This window comes from Culex quinquefasciatus, chromosome 3 (assembly GCF_015732765.1).
Source record: "Culex quinquefasciatus strain JHB chromosome 3, VPISU_Cqui_1.0_pri_paternal, whole genome shotgun sequence".
NCBI lineage: Eukaryota > Metazoa > Arthropoda > Insecta > Diptera > Culicidae > Culex > Culex quinquefasciatus.
In genome coordinates, this window is record NC_051863.1 from 137331557 (window position 1) to 137348984 (window position 17428).

At 37.8% G+C, this 17428-nt stretch overlaps 1 protein-coding gene across 1 annotated transcript; it reads left to right on the plus strand.

Moving 5' to 3' along the window:
• The first annotated feature begins 3657 nt into the window (after positions 1-3657).
• LOC6047252 (xanthine dehydrogenase/oxidase) lies at positions 3658-8696 on the plus strand. Its single transcript, XM_001864299.2, has 6 exons — positions 3658-3919; positions 4582-4754; positions 4828-5359; positions 5418-5744; positions 5801-6051; positions 6109-8696. The coding sequence occupies exons 1-6, from the start codon at positions 3880-3882 to the stop codon at positions 8584-8586; spliced, it is 3801 nt and encodes a 1266-aa protein (XP_001864334.2). The 5' UTR covers positions 3658-3879; the 3' UTR covers positions 8587-8696.
• Positions 8697-17428: the final 8732 nt, after the last annotated feature.

Consider the following 17428-nt stretch of genomic DNA (forward strand, 5'->3'; position numbering starts at 1 on the left):
GGCGATTTTTTTTACACGCGAAAAAAAAAGTATGAACGATATTTTTGATCGCAAAAATTACAGATTTGATCAAATTAAGTTCTGCAAAGTTCTAGAATCATCTAGACATCCTTACAAATCACTGGAAAGAAGAATCATCTTGATTGGTTGAGTTATGCCCGAGAACCATTGAGCCTTGGTCTCGACCTTCACCGAATTAGACCAAACTTGGTGGGAACTCTCATCTATCGTTAGCAGAAATCGCAAGGTGGATGCCGATTGGACCATCCCTTTTCTTTGATGATTTTCTAACATACTCTTTTTCTTTTACTCGTAACTTTCCAACTATAAGACCAAAAGAATTTCTTCTGGTTGCATTTCATAGAAAATTGTCTAAGGAATTCATTAAAAATAAAATATCAACATTCAAATGCCTTCCAATATTGTTTCTTTGCAGTTTATGATTTAAATCATGATTTTGACCCATCCCATTTTTTTAAAATTGATCACCAATTGTTAGGGCTAGTAATTTTTCGCGATTTCACGGAAGCCGCGTAATCCGCGAAATTCGCCATTGGCCGTAAAATTGGGTAAGTAACGCGTAATACCGCGATAATTCGAAATAATTAACTGTTTAATTGCATCTCAGTGCATTTGCATCTCATTATTTAAGATTCTGTTTATTATAATGTTTACCAAAAGTTCCAGCGATATATGTTTTGGTTGTAACATGCTAGGGATAAAACAATGTGAAATTTAAAGCATTGGAAGAACGAGATTCAAAACTGCAAAGAAAGAAAACGCAAAGCAGCTTGAGCTTTTATTTTTTTAAATCTCTGTTAATTTTTTTGGAAATTAATGAATAACAAATTGCAAAAAAACAAGGAAACTTTTTGATTAAAAAAACGAAATGTTAGTGACTTGATAACCACTGTGCAATGTTTTCTGATTTCTTAGAATTTTCAGTAACAATTGCACCAAATAAAATGTTGCCTGAACTTTTTTGAAAAACCATAAGCAAGCAAATTTTAGTTCTTTCGTTGTACTATTTTTAGTTTTGGTGAATTTATGGCTTAGGATGGGATCTAGGATGTGATTTGTTTTTGAGATACCGTAAAACGGGGTGACTTTGATAGCCGGGGTGACTTTGATAGGTTTGAGATTTTTCCGCAAAATGAAGAGTACAAATGAAATACGTACGGAATGGCCTGGAATCATACTGATCGTGGTAGAGATGTACTCAAAGTACCTCAAGAAGAACTTTTCTTAAAATTTTGAAAAGTTTAAAAAGTTAGTTAACTATTATTAAGAAAATGTTGATAAAAGGAATTATTTTAAACTTCTCAAAGTGTCATATTTTGTCATTGAACATGATTTTGAATCGGAAAATGGAATGCATTTTCGGATTCTTTGGAGAAGGTAAAATAATTTAGTAAATAGTAAATAATATGTGTTTTTGAAACATAATACAACAAAAATCTCAAAATTTATAGGCAATTTCAATTGAACAAATTTCATATAAAATGTGAAAATTTGTGATTCGTGCTTCGAATTCAGATTAAAATGCAATATAAATCGATAATTTTATGAACAATACTAGGTTTAACGAATTACAGGCAAAATTCCGACTTTTTAACAATTTTACCTAAAATTTATATGTATTTTGTTAAAAGCTTAAAAACTTAGCTAACTAAATATAAACATTGATTTTTTTTTCTTTAAAACTATATCAGCAACCTTAGTGATGGTACATTTAACCTAAAAATAAAGTTTAAACATCTTTAATCTGATTTTAACAAGAAAAACTATGACATCAAAGTCACCCCGGAATTTAAAATGAGAATTTTTAACATAACTTTTTTTCTAAACATTATAGAAAAATCTTTTTTCATAAATAGTGCATGGACTTTGTGTGGCCTACGCCAGTACATGTTTTAAAAATAATAATCATGAGAAAAACCTTTCCAGTTGGGAAATATTCCAAAAATAAATTAAAATCCTATCAAAGTCACCCCGGTTTACGGTATTTAAGGATGTACTTGGTTTTAAACATATTTTATCAAATTTAATTTCTAATATCTAATTAAAAATAGGATGTCTGAATCGTCAATTCTGTTAATGAAAATTCTGCTAAATTTCACAAAATTGGGCTCAAAATTTTATTATCATGAATATTTTGTGTCAAGGTTTTATATTTTGTATCTTAAACAACTGCAAACTTTTTCAGTAACTTTCCAGTACACAATTATTCAAATATCAGTATAACAATGCGCTATTTGATCAAATAAAAATAACGTAATTTAATGTACCCTTTTTTGGATTTCGGAAGTTTTATCAAGAAAATTTTAATGTTTATAATTTTTTTAACCCTTATTTTACGGGGAAGTTTTGAGGTAAAATTTGCAATGGCCTTAAATAAATTGTTTCTTAAAAAGATTACTCTCATGTCTGCTTTCGTAAATTGATAAATTTCCTAAAATTTAACAGGGCTGATAATGTTTTTTAAATGTAACATTTAAATGTAATTAAATAGATGGTAAAATGATAATGCAATAATAAAAAAGTTTAAACCCTTGGTTTTTCGATAAAAAAAATAAAGGAAGGGTTTGAAAAAAACATGAACATATTTGTAATGAATTTTTTTTCTAAAAACTACAAAATGGGACGTTGTTGAATGAGTTTTGAATGGTTTGCAGATGATGGCAATACCATCAAAATTTTTAAAATATCAGTGTTGCGTTTTGCTTGACCACCCCCCCCCCCCACCCCTCCCTTTTGCAATTGTGTAGATAAGGATGACAAAAAAATGTAGATTAGATAAGGATGACAGAAATAGTTTGAATTTCTAGATAAATTAGAGGTACCAGGTACACTATAATTAAGCAATCGTATGCATAAAAGACTTTTTATGATCAAAATGAGTAGAAAATAAAATAAAAATGTCTAAAGTGTGAAACTACAGCACGATGGCTACATTTAACAAAAAAAATCATTACAGTTGCTTATTCGCAAAAAATAACATAAAAAAAGTATCGAAAACCAAAGTTGTAGTTATACTTTCAAACTTTGGTTTGTAGTTTTACTTCTGGACCACCCTAGACGGGAGGTGTGAGTAGCGTCCATCCATAAATCTTCATTCCTCAAACTGCCGGCAACATTAGCGTCAGATCCTAACACAGCCATATAGACGACACCTAAACAACTAACAGTAGCACGCTAGTATATGAATGCCGATAATACCGGCGTCTAATAAAATTCGCTCACATTGAAGATTTTGTTTTGGCACAACAAAAAAGTATAACTTGTATTTAAATGGTTTATTTTGTAATTCGTAAAACTTCTTTGAAGATCAAAAATAATCAAAATAAGTAAAGTCTTGCATAGACTCAAACTCGTGATTTCTCAAATTTCACTCGTATTTCTGACGAGTTAAAGACATATTTTAAACCTTGTCTAAACCCAAAAAAAGAGGAAGTATTGGTGACCTAAGCCAGTCGCACAATTGAATGATTTGCCAAATTTTAACCCAAACATTCACAACCTGTGATTGAGTCTAAACTCAACCCACACTCGAAACAAACGTTTTTTTCTCCTCCAAACTTCTCACTCTCTCGCGGACCGGTGACAAACACGTGCGCGCGCGCCGCCACCTCAGGTTCAGCTGTTTGCGCAAAGGCGGTTAAAATTGCCTCGGCCGAGCTCACGGCCGCACACTCGCTCACGATTAGTCGTAGTGAGAAGACGTGTTGCGTTTCCATTTCCGCAAATATTTCTGTTTTGCAAAAATAAATTCTAATCACAGTGACCGGCTGAGGGGAGCGAATTGTGAGCGATTGAAGAAAATTAGTTTTCCGTGATATTCGTTGATTGAGTTGGAAAAGATTCAGATATTAGCAGAAAATGGAGGTGATTTTTACGATTAACGGGAAGACATTTAATGGTAAGTATTGTTAGGAAATGTTGTGAAATACTTCAAACCCAATTATAAAAGTTTAAAGAATAGATATATTTTTTTCTAAGTTTAGTCTATTTTTCAAGTTATCATTACGATGACCGTGTGCTCTCTTGTTCTATCTGGATAGGAATCCCAGCAAGCTTAGTACAAAAGAGCACACCGGCATCGATTAGTAGACAACGTGTTATTTTAATTAGTATACAAATAAGTCATGATTATGTGATTTCACTTATTATGAACTATTTTGAGTAAAAATCCACTAATTACATTAGACAATCATCAAAATGAACAAATTCATCGAAATTAGTAACGCGTGACAGGCACAAATTTGCCATAATTTAGCCTTCTCATATACCAAATATGGACCGTATCTTATCTCTGGATACAGTTAGGCACAATTGGAAAACCTCAACATTTTCCCATTCTGCCTCAAACCGACCGTTTACCATCAGATTAGATAATTACCTTCGAGGCTCTTGCGTGTCACCGCCAATTGTGATAGCGAAAACTCGTCACAGCAAATATACTTCATTTCGTTTGCATTGCACAAATAATGATACATGACTAGGCTAGAATATGGAGTGCATTACTTGAATTGAAGGTATATTTAATAATATTTTGCAATTCCACACCAAACATCAACACAGTCGACCCGAAGACCGTCCCGATTGATACGTCGCTGAACAGCTTCATCCGCAACCATGCCCACCTCACCGGGACCAAGTTCATGTGTCTGGAGGGAGGTTGCGGGGCTTGCGTCGTCAACGTGAACGGAATTCATCCGGTCACGAAGCAGAAGTCATCATGGGCTGTGAACTCGGTAATTGACGGCGGCGAACTTCAATCCCAATTGCAATTGTTCAAAATTAACACGCATTCAACTTCAATTTCAGTGTCTGTTCCCGGTACTGTCCTGCCACGGTCTGGATATCTTAACGGTCGAAGGAATTGGAGACAAACAAGATGGCTACCATCCGACCCAGAAGCTTCTGGCGCACTTCAACGGAACCCAGTGCGGATATTGCTCGCCGGGCATGGTCATGAACATGTACAGCTTGCTCGAGTCCAAGAACGGTCAGGTGACCATGGCCGAGGTCGAGAACGCTTTCGGTGGGAACATCTGCCGTTGTACCGGATATCGACCGATTCTGGACGCGTTCAAATCGTTGGCCGTCGATGCCGAGCCTCGTCTCAAGGAGGCGTGCCGAGATATTGAGGACTTGACCAAGATTTGTCCCAAAACTGGTTCCGCTTGTGCTGGAAAGTGTTCCGCGGCTGGGAAAATCAACGACAAGAAGGGAGTACATCTGAGCTTTTCCGAGGACAAAGAGTGGCACAAGGTCTACAATATCAGCGATGTGTTTGCTATCTTCGAGAAAATCAAAATGAAGCCGTACATGCTCGTGGCTGGCAACACTGCTCACGGTATGATCTAAGTCAGTAATCACTTAGTAGTATGACAAACAGCAATCCTCTATTTCAGGTGTCTACCGTAGAAGCGATGACTTGCAGGTTTTCATCGATGTCACTTCAATCGAAGAGCTGCGATCGCACTCCATGGGGAACAACTTGACCGTTGGGGCAAATGTCTCGCTTACCGAGTTGATGACCATTCTGACGGAGGTCGCAGCAAAGAGTCCGAACTTTGGCTATTGCGCGGAGCTCGTTAAGCATATTGACCTGATTGCAAACGTTCCTGTACGCAACACTGGAACAATCGCTGGAAATTTGAGCATCAAGAATCAGCACAACGAGTTCCCTTCGGATTTGTACTTGATCCTGGAAGCCGTTGGAGCTCAGCTGACAATCAGTAGGTTTCTCTTAGATTGCGTTGCTTCCAGTTGAACTAAAATACTTTTATTTCAGTGGAATCTGGTGGCAAGACCAGCACCATTTCTCCAGCCCAATTTGTGTCCAAGGATATGAAGAAAAAGTTGGTACTCAACGTTGTTCTACCACCGCTGGATCCCAAAGTATTCGTCTTCCGTTCGTTCAAAATCATGCCAAGAGCACAAAACGCTCACGCGTACGTCAACGGTGCGTTCCTGATCAAGTTCACCGCGAATAAGTCATCCGTTGAGTCTGCTTCACTTTGCTTTGGCGGAATCAATCCTAAGGTGAGATTTGCAGTGGTTAATAGCTTGGAGTTCATCTAAAACGATTCTCTTCTTCAGTTCACCCACGCCGCCAATACTGAAAAGTTCCTCGCCGGCAAAAACCTCTTCTCCAACGACGTCTTCCAAGGAGCTCTCCAAACGCTGTCGAACGAGCTCAACCCGGACTGGGTCCTTCCCGATGCATCGCCTGAGTACCGCAAGAACCTGGCCCTCTCACTTTTCTACAAGTTCGTACTCAACATCGCCCCCAAAGGCAACGCGCTCATCAAGCCCCAATACAAATCCGGTGGCTCGGTCCTTGAGCGACCGGTTTCCACCGCTTCACAGCGATTCGATACCTACAAAGAGAACTGGCCCCTCACCAAGAACATTCCCAAGATTGAAGGTCTGGCGCAGACGTCCGGCGAGGCGCAGTATACCAACGATATTCCGGCACGACCGAACGAGCTTCACGCAGCGTTCGTGCTGGCTACCAAAGCTCACGCAAAGATCGAGAAGATTGACGCTTCGGAAGCTTTGAAGCAAGCTGGGGTTGTGGCGTTCTTCTCCGCAAAGGACATTCCCGGAGCTAACAACTTCATGTATTTCCCCGACTTTATGGGCTCGGATATCGAAGAAGTGTTCTGCAGCGATCGCGTAGCCTATCACGGTCAACCTGTTGGCATGATCGTGGCGGAATCGTTTGCTTTAGCCAATCGGGCCGTTAAACTTGTGAAGGTGTCGTATGGAGAGCCTAACTCTAAAGTGTACCCAACAGTGCAGGATGTCCTTCATGCCAAGGTCACTGATCGTATCAAAGAAATGCCGTACAGCACGCTTGGAGCAAGTTACGAGGCCGCTCCGGAAGGAGACATGAAAGTGAAGGGTCATTTTGAAATTGGAGGTCAGTATCATTACTACATGGAAACGCAATGTTGCGTGTGCATCCCAATTGAGGACGGTATGGACGTGTACTCGGCTACTCAGTGGGTGGATTTGACCCAGATGGCGATTGCCAAGATGCTGAAGGTTTCCCAGAACAGCTTGAACCTGTACGTTCGCCGGCTGGGAGGTGCTTACGGTGGAAAGGGTACACGTGCCACGATGATCGCGTGTGCTTGTGCACTGGCCGCCCACTTTACGAAGAGACCAGTTCGATTTGTGATGACCTTGGAGGCCAACATGGATGCAATTGGTAAACGCTACCCGGTCGTTTCTGATTACGAGGTTGACGTTACCAAGGAGGGCAAGATCACCAAGCTGTTTAACGAATACGTTCATGATTTCGGATCGAACTTCAACGAAGCTATGGGACATGCTGGTATGTTCTTCACCAACTGTTACGATGATACCATTTTCAAGACAGTGGCCAAGGGAGTAAAGACGGATTGCGCCAGCAACACCTGGTGTCGTGCTCCGGGAACTACCGAAGGAATTGCCATGATTGAAAACATTATGGAACACGTGGCATTTGCCACCGGTCTTGATCCGTTGGATGTCCGCATGGCAAACATGCCAAAAGACCTGAAGATGTTGGAGCTGATGCCGCAGTTCCGAGCTGACGTTGAGTACGATGCTAGAAAGAAGGAAATCGATCAGTTCAACGCTGAACATCGTTGGCGCAAACGTGGTATTGCCATTGTTCCGATGCGGTATCCCTTGGGCTACTTTGGATCGCTGAGCGCCATTGTAAGCATCTTCCATGATGATGGAACCGTGGCAATTTCTCACGGTGGTATCGAAATGGGACAAGGTATGAACACCAAGGTATCACAAGTAGCTGCGTACACTCTTGGCATACCGATTGAGAAGATTTCCATCAAACCAACCAACAATCTTACTTCACCGAATGCCATCTGCACTGGAGGAAGCATGACCAGTGAGACTGTCTCCTATGCTGTCAAACGTGCCTGCGAGATGATCCTGGAGCGTATGCAACCCGTCAAGGAAGAGAACAAGGACGATCCGTGGGAAGCCCTGGTCGAAAAGTGTCACACCAAGAACGTCGACCTGTGTGCCACCTACATGTTCAAGGCATCCGACCTCGTCCCGTACATCATCTGGGGTCTCAGCTGTTCCGAGGTCGAAGTCGACGTCCTCACCGGAAACGTTCAACTCCGCCGCGTTGACATCCTCGAGGACGTCGGCGAAAGCCTTAGCCCCGGAATCGACGTCGGCCAGATCGAGGGCTCGTTCGTCATGGGGCTCGGTTACTACCTAACCGAAGCGTTAGTATTCGATCCGAAGGACGGTGCCCTGCTGACGAACCGCACCTGGACATACAAACCCCCGGGTGCCAAAGATATCCCGGTGGACTTCCGCATCCGGTTCCTGCAGGGTAGCTCCAACCAGACGGGAGTACTACGCTCCAAGGCTACCGGTGAGCCGGCGATGAACATGACCATTTCGATTATTTTTGCCCTGCGGCACGCGTTGATGGCCGCCCGGAAGGATGCTGGGTTGGCGCGGGAGTGGGTCGCCCTAGGGGCTCCGTCTACGCCGGATCAGATTTTGGCGCTGGCCGGGAATAGCATTGAGCAGTTTAAGCTGTGCTGAAGGGTTAATTTGACAAATGTATTGCAGAATAATGCTTAGTTTGTAGCTTATCAACGTAATAAAATGAATAAAAGGTGCTTGGTTTAACAAATAAAATATCCTCTAAATATTCAAAATGTGTTTGTTTCATTTTTTCAACTACCAAAGTCCGATGATTCATTTTTTTTTCAAACACTGATCAAAATCAAGATAGAAAATCATCTTAATTTTTTTTTGTCATACATTTATTTGCATTTATTGTAAACCCAATACAGCTTCTAGACGAGCTTCAATCAAAGGTCAATTCACTTCTGATATTGCACCAATATGAAGCCAATATTGAAGTCGATACGGTATGCAGCCAAGGAATACTGTATTTGGGTAGAAATGACATCAAATATGACAAATATGGGGTCTATATCGTCAATAAGGTATGCAGACAATGAGAATATTATGGGCGTATGATACGCGTATGCAGTATACTCGAAGTGATTAACCCCTAGGCTTCAATTCAAAAATTCCATTTATAACCAGTTTGTAATCTTCAAAAAGCATTGGAAACAAGAACTCAACAACTTTTTTTTAAATGCTTTGGTTTGATTGTATAACTTGTTTCATTTGATAGTTTAAAAAAAAAGTAAAAAAATGGGATCAACTTCGTTCCTGTTTTTACCCATTAACCCTTTCTTTTTTGTGTCAAAATAACTTTGCAATATTGAAACACATTATTGCGACTGTAAAGTTAATGGTGAAATCAGAAAATTTACCTGAAAATTCTGAAAACCGCAAAAAGGCCAAATATAATTATTAAATGTTGTAGAATAACCTACCTATTGAATACAAAATCTTAAAATGATAAATATAATTAAAAATACATGAAAAAGAATGAAGAAGAACATAAAGCTAATGCAGTTTTTCGAAGAATAAAAGATTGCCCATTTAACGAAAAATGCACAACAAATTAGTTTGAATTGCTTTCAATTAATTGGTCTTCGATTTTTCAAAAAAATTGAAGTTATTTTTAAAATAAAATAATCTACATTTCTCTTGAATTTAAAAAGATTTTCAAGGTGGGAGTGTAAACTTTGTAAAAATAACAGTTTGTAATATCCTACTGGGAAAATAAAATTACAAAAAAATACAAATTAGTATACAACATGTGATTTTTAAGATGTGTTCCTTTTATAAGAATTCTATCCATCGAGCACTTTTACATCTTTTGTATCCAAACATGAAACTTGAAATAAAGACATCACAAAAAAAACTAAAAAGAAGACGATCGGCTTCTTCCTTTATAGCTTAATTTAGTTTTTTTAGTTATTCAGATCTAAAAATGTATCCTATTTATAGCATTATGGTTTTTTTTTTGCTATACAGTTTCATTTTTTTTTTCACTTGTTTTGAGCTTGAAATAAATATCCTCAGTTTTAATTAACAATTCGTTATGTTTCATTTCAATAATTAAAAAAAAATACATGTGAAAAACCATTTATCAACTGTCGAGTATAATTCCAGGCAATATTTCAGGTCAGTGGCCCTCAGCCAACAGCACCTCGCGGGCCATTTTGACAATTTGCCGTACTATCGTGGGCCGTATGTAAAATAATTATAAAAATAACTCAAAATTGAAAAAATATAAGTGCAAAAGTTGCATTTTGATAAATTTAATTTCTGCAGAACTTTTTCATTTGAGTTTCAAAAGTAGTTTATAGTTTTCCAACTTTCAAATTTTCACAAAATACACATCCATATCAAACCCATCTAATTAAATTTTCTGCGCAAAAACAAAATGTTTTTTATTTCATTTGATATTCAATTTACACTCCACCAATATTTTATAGTTTTACTAATATATTTGGAATAAACTCTCTTTTAAGCTTGAAACATTTTGCTACTCTTTTCAATGATTGTTTATTCACAGAAATTTATTTATTCTAAAATTTTAAATATTTAGTTGAATTTCGTAACGTTAGTAATTTGTTATTGAAAACGATTAACACTCCTCCGTCCAAGGCATATTTCACTTACACGGACGACCAAGCCTCCGAAACCGTTGCTTCGCTAAATTCAACTCGCTCGCATTTGGCTCCATTTCAACCAATCTTGATCGTTCTTGCAGCATTCGAACCGGTAGGATTTCAAGATTCATCTAAAACAAGAACGAACCTGATCCGACTAACCTGCTAGTCACACCGACTAAATTCGTCGAAGCAACTCTTTTTAGGCGCTCGTTTTAGGGAACACACCATGGCCAAATCAACAAGAAAGCATTAAAATTTGAAATCAACCATTCAAATTTAACTAATTTGGGGTCGCTGAACACGAATATGACACTAAGAATATTCCAAAGTATTCAGAAATCCAGAAATCCAAGATGGCGGCCAATATGGCGCCTGTAGTATATTGGGAATATTTATATGAGGATGTAATAGCCATTCAACCACTCAAATCTAACTAATTTGGGGTCGCTGAACACGAATATGACACTTGGTATATTCCAAAGTATTATGAAATTCAGAAATCCAAGATGGCGGCCAATATGGCGCCTGTAGTATACTGGGAATATTTATTTGAGGTTGTAATAGTGATTCAACCACTCAAATCTAACTGATTTGAGGTCGCTGAACAAGAATATGACACTTAGAAAATCCCAAAGTATTCAGAAATCCAGAAATCCAAGATGGCGGCCAATATGGCGCCTGTAGTATATTGGGAATATTTTGTTGAGGTTGTAATAGTGATTCAACCACTCAAATGTAACTAATTTGAGGTCGCTGAACAAGAATATGACACTTAGAAAATCCCAAAGTATTCAGAAATCCAGAAATCCAAGATGGCGGCCAATATGGCGCCTGTAGTATACTGGGAATATTTATTTGAGGTTGTAATAGTGATTCAACCACTCAAATCTAACTGATTTGAGGTCGCAGAACACGAATATGACACTTCGAAAATCCCAAAGTATTCAGAAATCCAGAAATCCAAGATGGCGACCAATATGGCGCCTGTAGTATATTGGGAACATATATTTGAGGGTGTAATAGTGATTCAACAACTCAAATCTAACTAATTTGAGGTCGCTGAACAAGAATATGACACTAAGGAAATCCCAAAGTATTCAGAAATCCAGAAATCCAAGATGGCGGCCAATATGGCGCCTGTAATATATTGGGAATATTTATATGAGGGAATAATAGCCATTCAACCACTCAAATCTAACTAATTTGGGGTCGCTGAACACGAATATGACACTTGGTATATTCCAAAGTATTATGAAATTCAGAAATCTAAGATGGCGGCCAATATGGCGCCTGTAGTATATTGGGAATATTTTGTTGAGGTTGTGATTCAACCACTCAAATGTAACTAATTTGAGGTCGCTGAACAAGAATATGACACTTAGAAAATCCCAAAGTATTCAGAAATCCAGAAATCCAAGATGGCGGCCAATATGGCGCCTGTAGTATATTGGGAATATTTATATGAGGATGTAATAGCCATTCAACCACTCAAATCTAACTAATTTGAGGTCGCTGAACAAGAATATGACACTTTGTATATTCTAAAGTATTCTGAAATCCAGAAATCCAAGATGGCGGCCAATATGGCGCCTGTAGTATATTGGGAATATTTATATGAGGGTGTAATAGCCATTCAACCACTCAAATCTAACTAATTTGGGGTCGCTGAACACGAATATGACACTTGGTATATTCCAAAGTATTATGAAATTCAGAAATCCAAGATGGCGGCCAATATGGCGCCTGTAGTATACTGGGAATATTTATTTGAGGTTGTAATAGTGATTCAACAACTCAAATCTAACTGATTTGAGGTCGCTGAACACGAATATGACACTTGGTATATTCCAAAGTATTATGAAATTCAGAAATCCAAGATGGCGGCCAATATGGCGCCTGTAGTATACTGGGAATATTTATTTGAGGTTGTAATAGTGATTCAACCACTCAAATCTAACTGATTTGAGGTCGCTGAACACGAATATGACACTTAGAAAATCTCAAAGTATTCAGAAATCCAGAAATCCAAGATGGTTGCCAATATGGCGCCTGTAGTATATTGGGAATATTTATTTGAGGTTGTAAAAGCCATTCAACCACTCAAATCCAACTTATTTGGGGTATGAATATGAGGAATATGACACTTGGTATATTCCAAAGTGTTCAGAAATTCAGAAATCCTAGATGGCGGCCAATATGGCGCCTGTATTATATTTGGAATATTTATTTGAGGTTGTAATAGTGATTCAACCACTCAAATCTAACTAATTTGAGGTCGTTGAACACGAATATGACACTTAGAATATTCCAAAAAATCAGAAATCCAGAAATCCAAGATGGCAGCCAATATGGCGCCTGTAGAATTTTGGGAATATTTATTTGAGAGTGTAAGAGCCATTCAACCACTCAAATGTAACTAATTTGGGGTCGCTGAACATGAATATGACACTTGGTATAATCCAAAGTATTCAGAAATCCAGAAATCCAAGATGGCGGCCAATATGGCGCCTGTAGTATATTGGGAATATTTATTTGAGGTTGTAATAGTGATTCAACCACTCAAATCTAACTAATTTGAGGTCGTTGAACACGAATATGACACTTAGAATATTCCAAAAATTCAGAAATCCAGAAATCCAAGATGGCAGCAAATATGGCGCCTGTAGAATTTTGGGAATATTTATTTGAGAGTGTAAAAGCCATTCAACCACTCAAATATAATTAATTTGAAGTCACTGAACACGAATATGACACTTAGAATATCCCAAAGTATTCAGAAATCCAGAAATCTAAGATGGCTGCCAAAATGGCGCCTGTAGTATGTTGGGAATAATTTTTATTTTTTTTCTGGACTTCTGAATACTTTGGGATATTCTTATTGTCATATTAGTGTTCATCGACACCAAATTAGTTACATTTGAGTGGTTGAATCACTATTACAACCTCAAATAAATATTCCCAATATACTACAGGCGCCATATTGGCCGCCATCTTGGATTTCTGAATTTCAGAATACTTTGGAATATACCAAGTGTCATATTCATGTTCAGAGACCCCAAATAAAAAAGATTTGAGATGTTGAATGGCTTTAACACTCTCATATAAATATTCCAAAAATTCTACAGGCGCAATATAAGCCGCCAGCTTGGATTTCTGGATTTCTGAATACTTTGGAATATTTTTAGTGTCATATTCGTGTTCAGCGACCTCAAATTAGTTGGATTTGAGTGGTTGAATCTCTATTACAACCTCAAATAAATATTCCCAATATACTACAGGCGCCGTATTGGCCGCCATCTTGGATTTCTGAATTTCTAAACACTCCGGAATATACAAAGTGTCATATTCGTGTTCAGCGACCCCAAATTAGTTAGATTTGAGTGGTTGAATGGTTATTACACCCTCAAATAAATATTCCCAATATTTTACAGGCGCCATCTTGGATTTCTGAATTTCATAATACTTTGGAATATACCAAGTGTCATATTCGTGTTCAGCGACCTCAAATCAGTTAGATTTGAGTGGTTGAATCACTATTACAACCTCAAATAAATATTCCCAGTATACTACAGGCGCCATATTGGCCGCCATCTTGGATTTCTGAATTTCAGAATACTTTGGAATATACCAAGTGTCATATTCGTGCTCAGCGACCCCAAATTAGTTGGATTTTAGTGGTTGAATGGCTATTACACCCTCAAATAAATATTCCCAAATTCTACAGGCGCCATATTGGCAACCATCTTGGATTTCTGGATTTCTGAATACTTTGGATTATACCAAGTGTGATATTCATTTTCAGCAACCTCAAATCAGTTAGATTTGAGTGGTTGAATCACTATTACAACCTCAAATAAATATTCCCAATATACTACAGGCACCATATTGGCCGCCATCTTGGATTTCTGAATTTCAGAATACTTTAGAATATACAAAGTGTCATATTCGTGTTCAGCGACCTCAAATCAGTTAGATTTGAGTGGTTGAATCACTATTACAACCTCAAATAAATATTCCCAGTATACTACAGGCGCCATATTGGCCGCCATCTTGGATTTCTGAATTTCAGAATACTTTGGAATATACCAAGTGTCATATTCGTGCTCAGCGACCCCAAATTAGTTGGATTTTAGTGGTTGAATGGCTATTACACCCTCAAATAAATATTCCCAAAATTCTACAGGCGCCATATTGGCAACCATCTTGGATTTCTGGATTTCTGAATACTTTGGATTATACCAAGTGTGATATTCATTTTCAGCAACCTCAAATCAGTTAGATTTGAGTGGTTGAATCACTATTACAACCTCAAATAAATATTCCCAATATACTACAGGCACCATATTGGCCGCCATCTTGGATTTCTGAATTTCAGAATACTTTAGAATATACAAAGTGTCATATTCGTGTTCAGCGACCTCAAATCAGTTAGATTTGAGTGGTTGAATCACTATTACAACCTCAAATAAATATTCCCAGTATACTACAGGCGCCATATTGGCCGCCATCTTGGATTTCTGAATTTCAGAATACTTTGGAATATACCAAGTGTCATATTCGTGCTCAGCGACCCCAAATTAGTTGGATTTTAGTGGTTGAATGGCTATTACACCCTCAAATAAATGTTCCCAATATTTTACAGGCGCCATATTGGCCGCCATATTGAAATTCTTGACATCGGAATACTTTGGGATTTTCGAAGTGTCATATTCTTGTTCAGCGACCTCAAATTAGTTAGATTTGAGTGGTTGAATGGCTATTACAACCTCATATAAATATTCCCAATATACTACAGGCGCCATATTGGCCGCCATCTTGGATTTCTGAATTTCTGAACACTTTGGAATATACAAAGTGTCATATTCGTGTTCAGCGACCCCAAATTAGTTAGATTTGAGTGGTTGAATGGCTATTACATCCTCATATAAATATTCCCAATATACTACAGGCGCCATATTGGCCGCCATCTTGGATTTCTAGATTTTTGAATACTTTGAGATTTTCTAAGTGTCATATTCTTGTTCAGCGACCTCCAATTAGTTAGATTTGAGTGGTTGAATCACTATTACACCCTCAAATATATGTTCCCAATATACTACAGGCGCCATATTGGCCGCCATCTTGGATTTCTGGATTTCTGAATACTTTGGAATATTCTTAGTGTCATATTCGTGTTCAGCGACCCCAAATTAGTTAAATTTGAATGGTTGATTTCAAATTTTAATGCTTTCTTGTTGATTTGGCCATGGTGTGTTCCCTAAAACGAGCGCCTAAAAAGAGTTGCTTCGACGAATTTAGTCGGTGTGACTAGCAGGTTAGTCGGATCAAGTTCGTTCTTGTTTCAGATGAATCTTGAAATCCTACCGGTTCGAATGCTGCAAGAACGATCAAGATTGGTTGAAATGGGGCGAAATGCGAGCGAGTTTAAATTAGCGAAGCAACGGTTTCGGAGGCTTGGACGGAGGAGTGTTAAAATATTTGTTTAAAATCATTAGATTTAGCTGGGAGAAAACAAAAACTTTCTTTCAAAAAATGAATATTTCAGGTTTTGTTAGCAAGTACTGAGAAATTTAAAAAAACTGCCATTAAATCAATAAAAAATATGATTGAATTTGGACAGTTATTAAAAATCTAGAGTTTTTTTAATAGGTCCATGGACATATGGAAGACAATAGTTTAAAGGTCCATTTCAAAAAAAAACTCTGGAAATGTTCTTGAACTGTAAATAGGTAAAAAAGAAAATTATAATTCAAATAGGGGAACAGCATCTAATTCCAGCGTGCCTCTAATGTTGGCAGGTCAGAACTTTGACATTCAATTAAAGCTAATCAAAAGCGTTTTCAACTGAAATCGAGTGATAATTAGTTCAACAAGAAGTGAGCAAGCAAGTTTCTATCAAAAGTTTCGCAAAATTAGTTGTTTAAATAGTGAAAATCAGCAAACTGGATGGAGTTAGGAGCGAGTGCTTAACCTGCCAAACATACGAGAATTTCCCCTACTGTTAATTATTTGTAGAGGTAAAAAAGCAGAATTTATATACCATGCCTGCATCAATTAATGAATAACTGATCTCATGTTTTTTTTTTTGCTATTATAATCATTATAAATTAGATGCAATTGTGTTCCTTTCTCTGAAAACATGCATTGAAAAAACAAACTACACTATTACTTGATTTTGCTGATTGTGAATATGATTTATATCTGCTGCTAGATAGAAAGTTTTGATTTCAATTAGATAATAGTGTTTCGAGTTATTTATCGCAAAAAGGAGAATTTTGAAAAATGTTTCAATCTATTTTTTTGACAAAGAACTTTGTCCTAAGGTTTCTATACGGGGTGTCAATCCAAAATTTTCGCGAAGCGAAAACGTTACGTGACGAATTCCCCTCTCGGCAAATTTCCCCTCTTTTTGGTGCACGCTGGTTGGATGAACGAACGTTTCCCAATCAGTCAATCGAGAGACGTGAGATTGATGTATCTAAAATCACCCCCACTCTACCTCATAATTTTCGGATCGTCGACGCGGCAAAAAGCGAATAAGGAGATGTAGGAGAATGGGTGCAAAGAGATGGGGCATTAGGGTGTAATATGGTTGTATGGAAAAAAATAAAGTTGTCCAAATTTAGCGAGCACAGCAATTTTTCAGTTCCTTTTGGGGTCCTAAACAACTCCCCAAAGTTTGGGAACGATTGGTTTAGTCCTCGCTTTGCGCAAAGCGATTCAATTTTCCATATAAATTTGTATGGGAAAAACCATTTTTGGATTTTGATATTTATAAAATTTACGTTTCACGCTGTACTAAACCGAACTCATATTCGGATGCTCTTGAACTTTCGAAGACA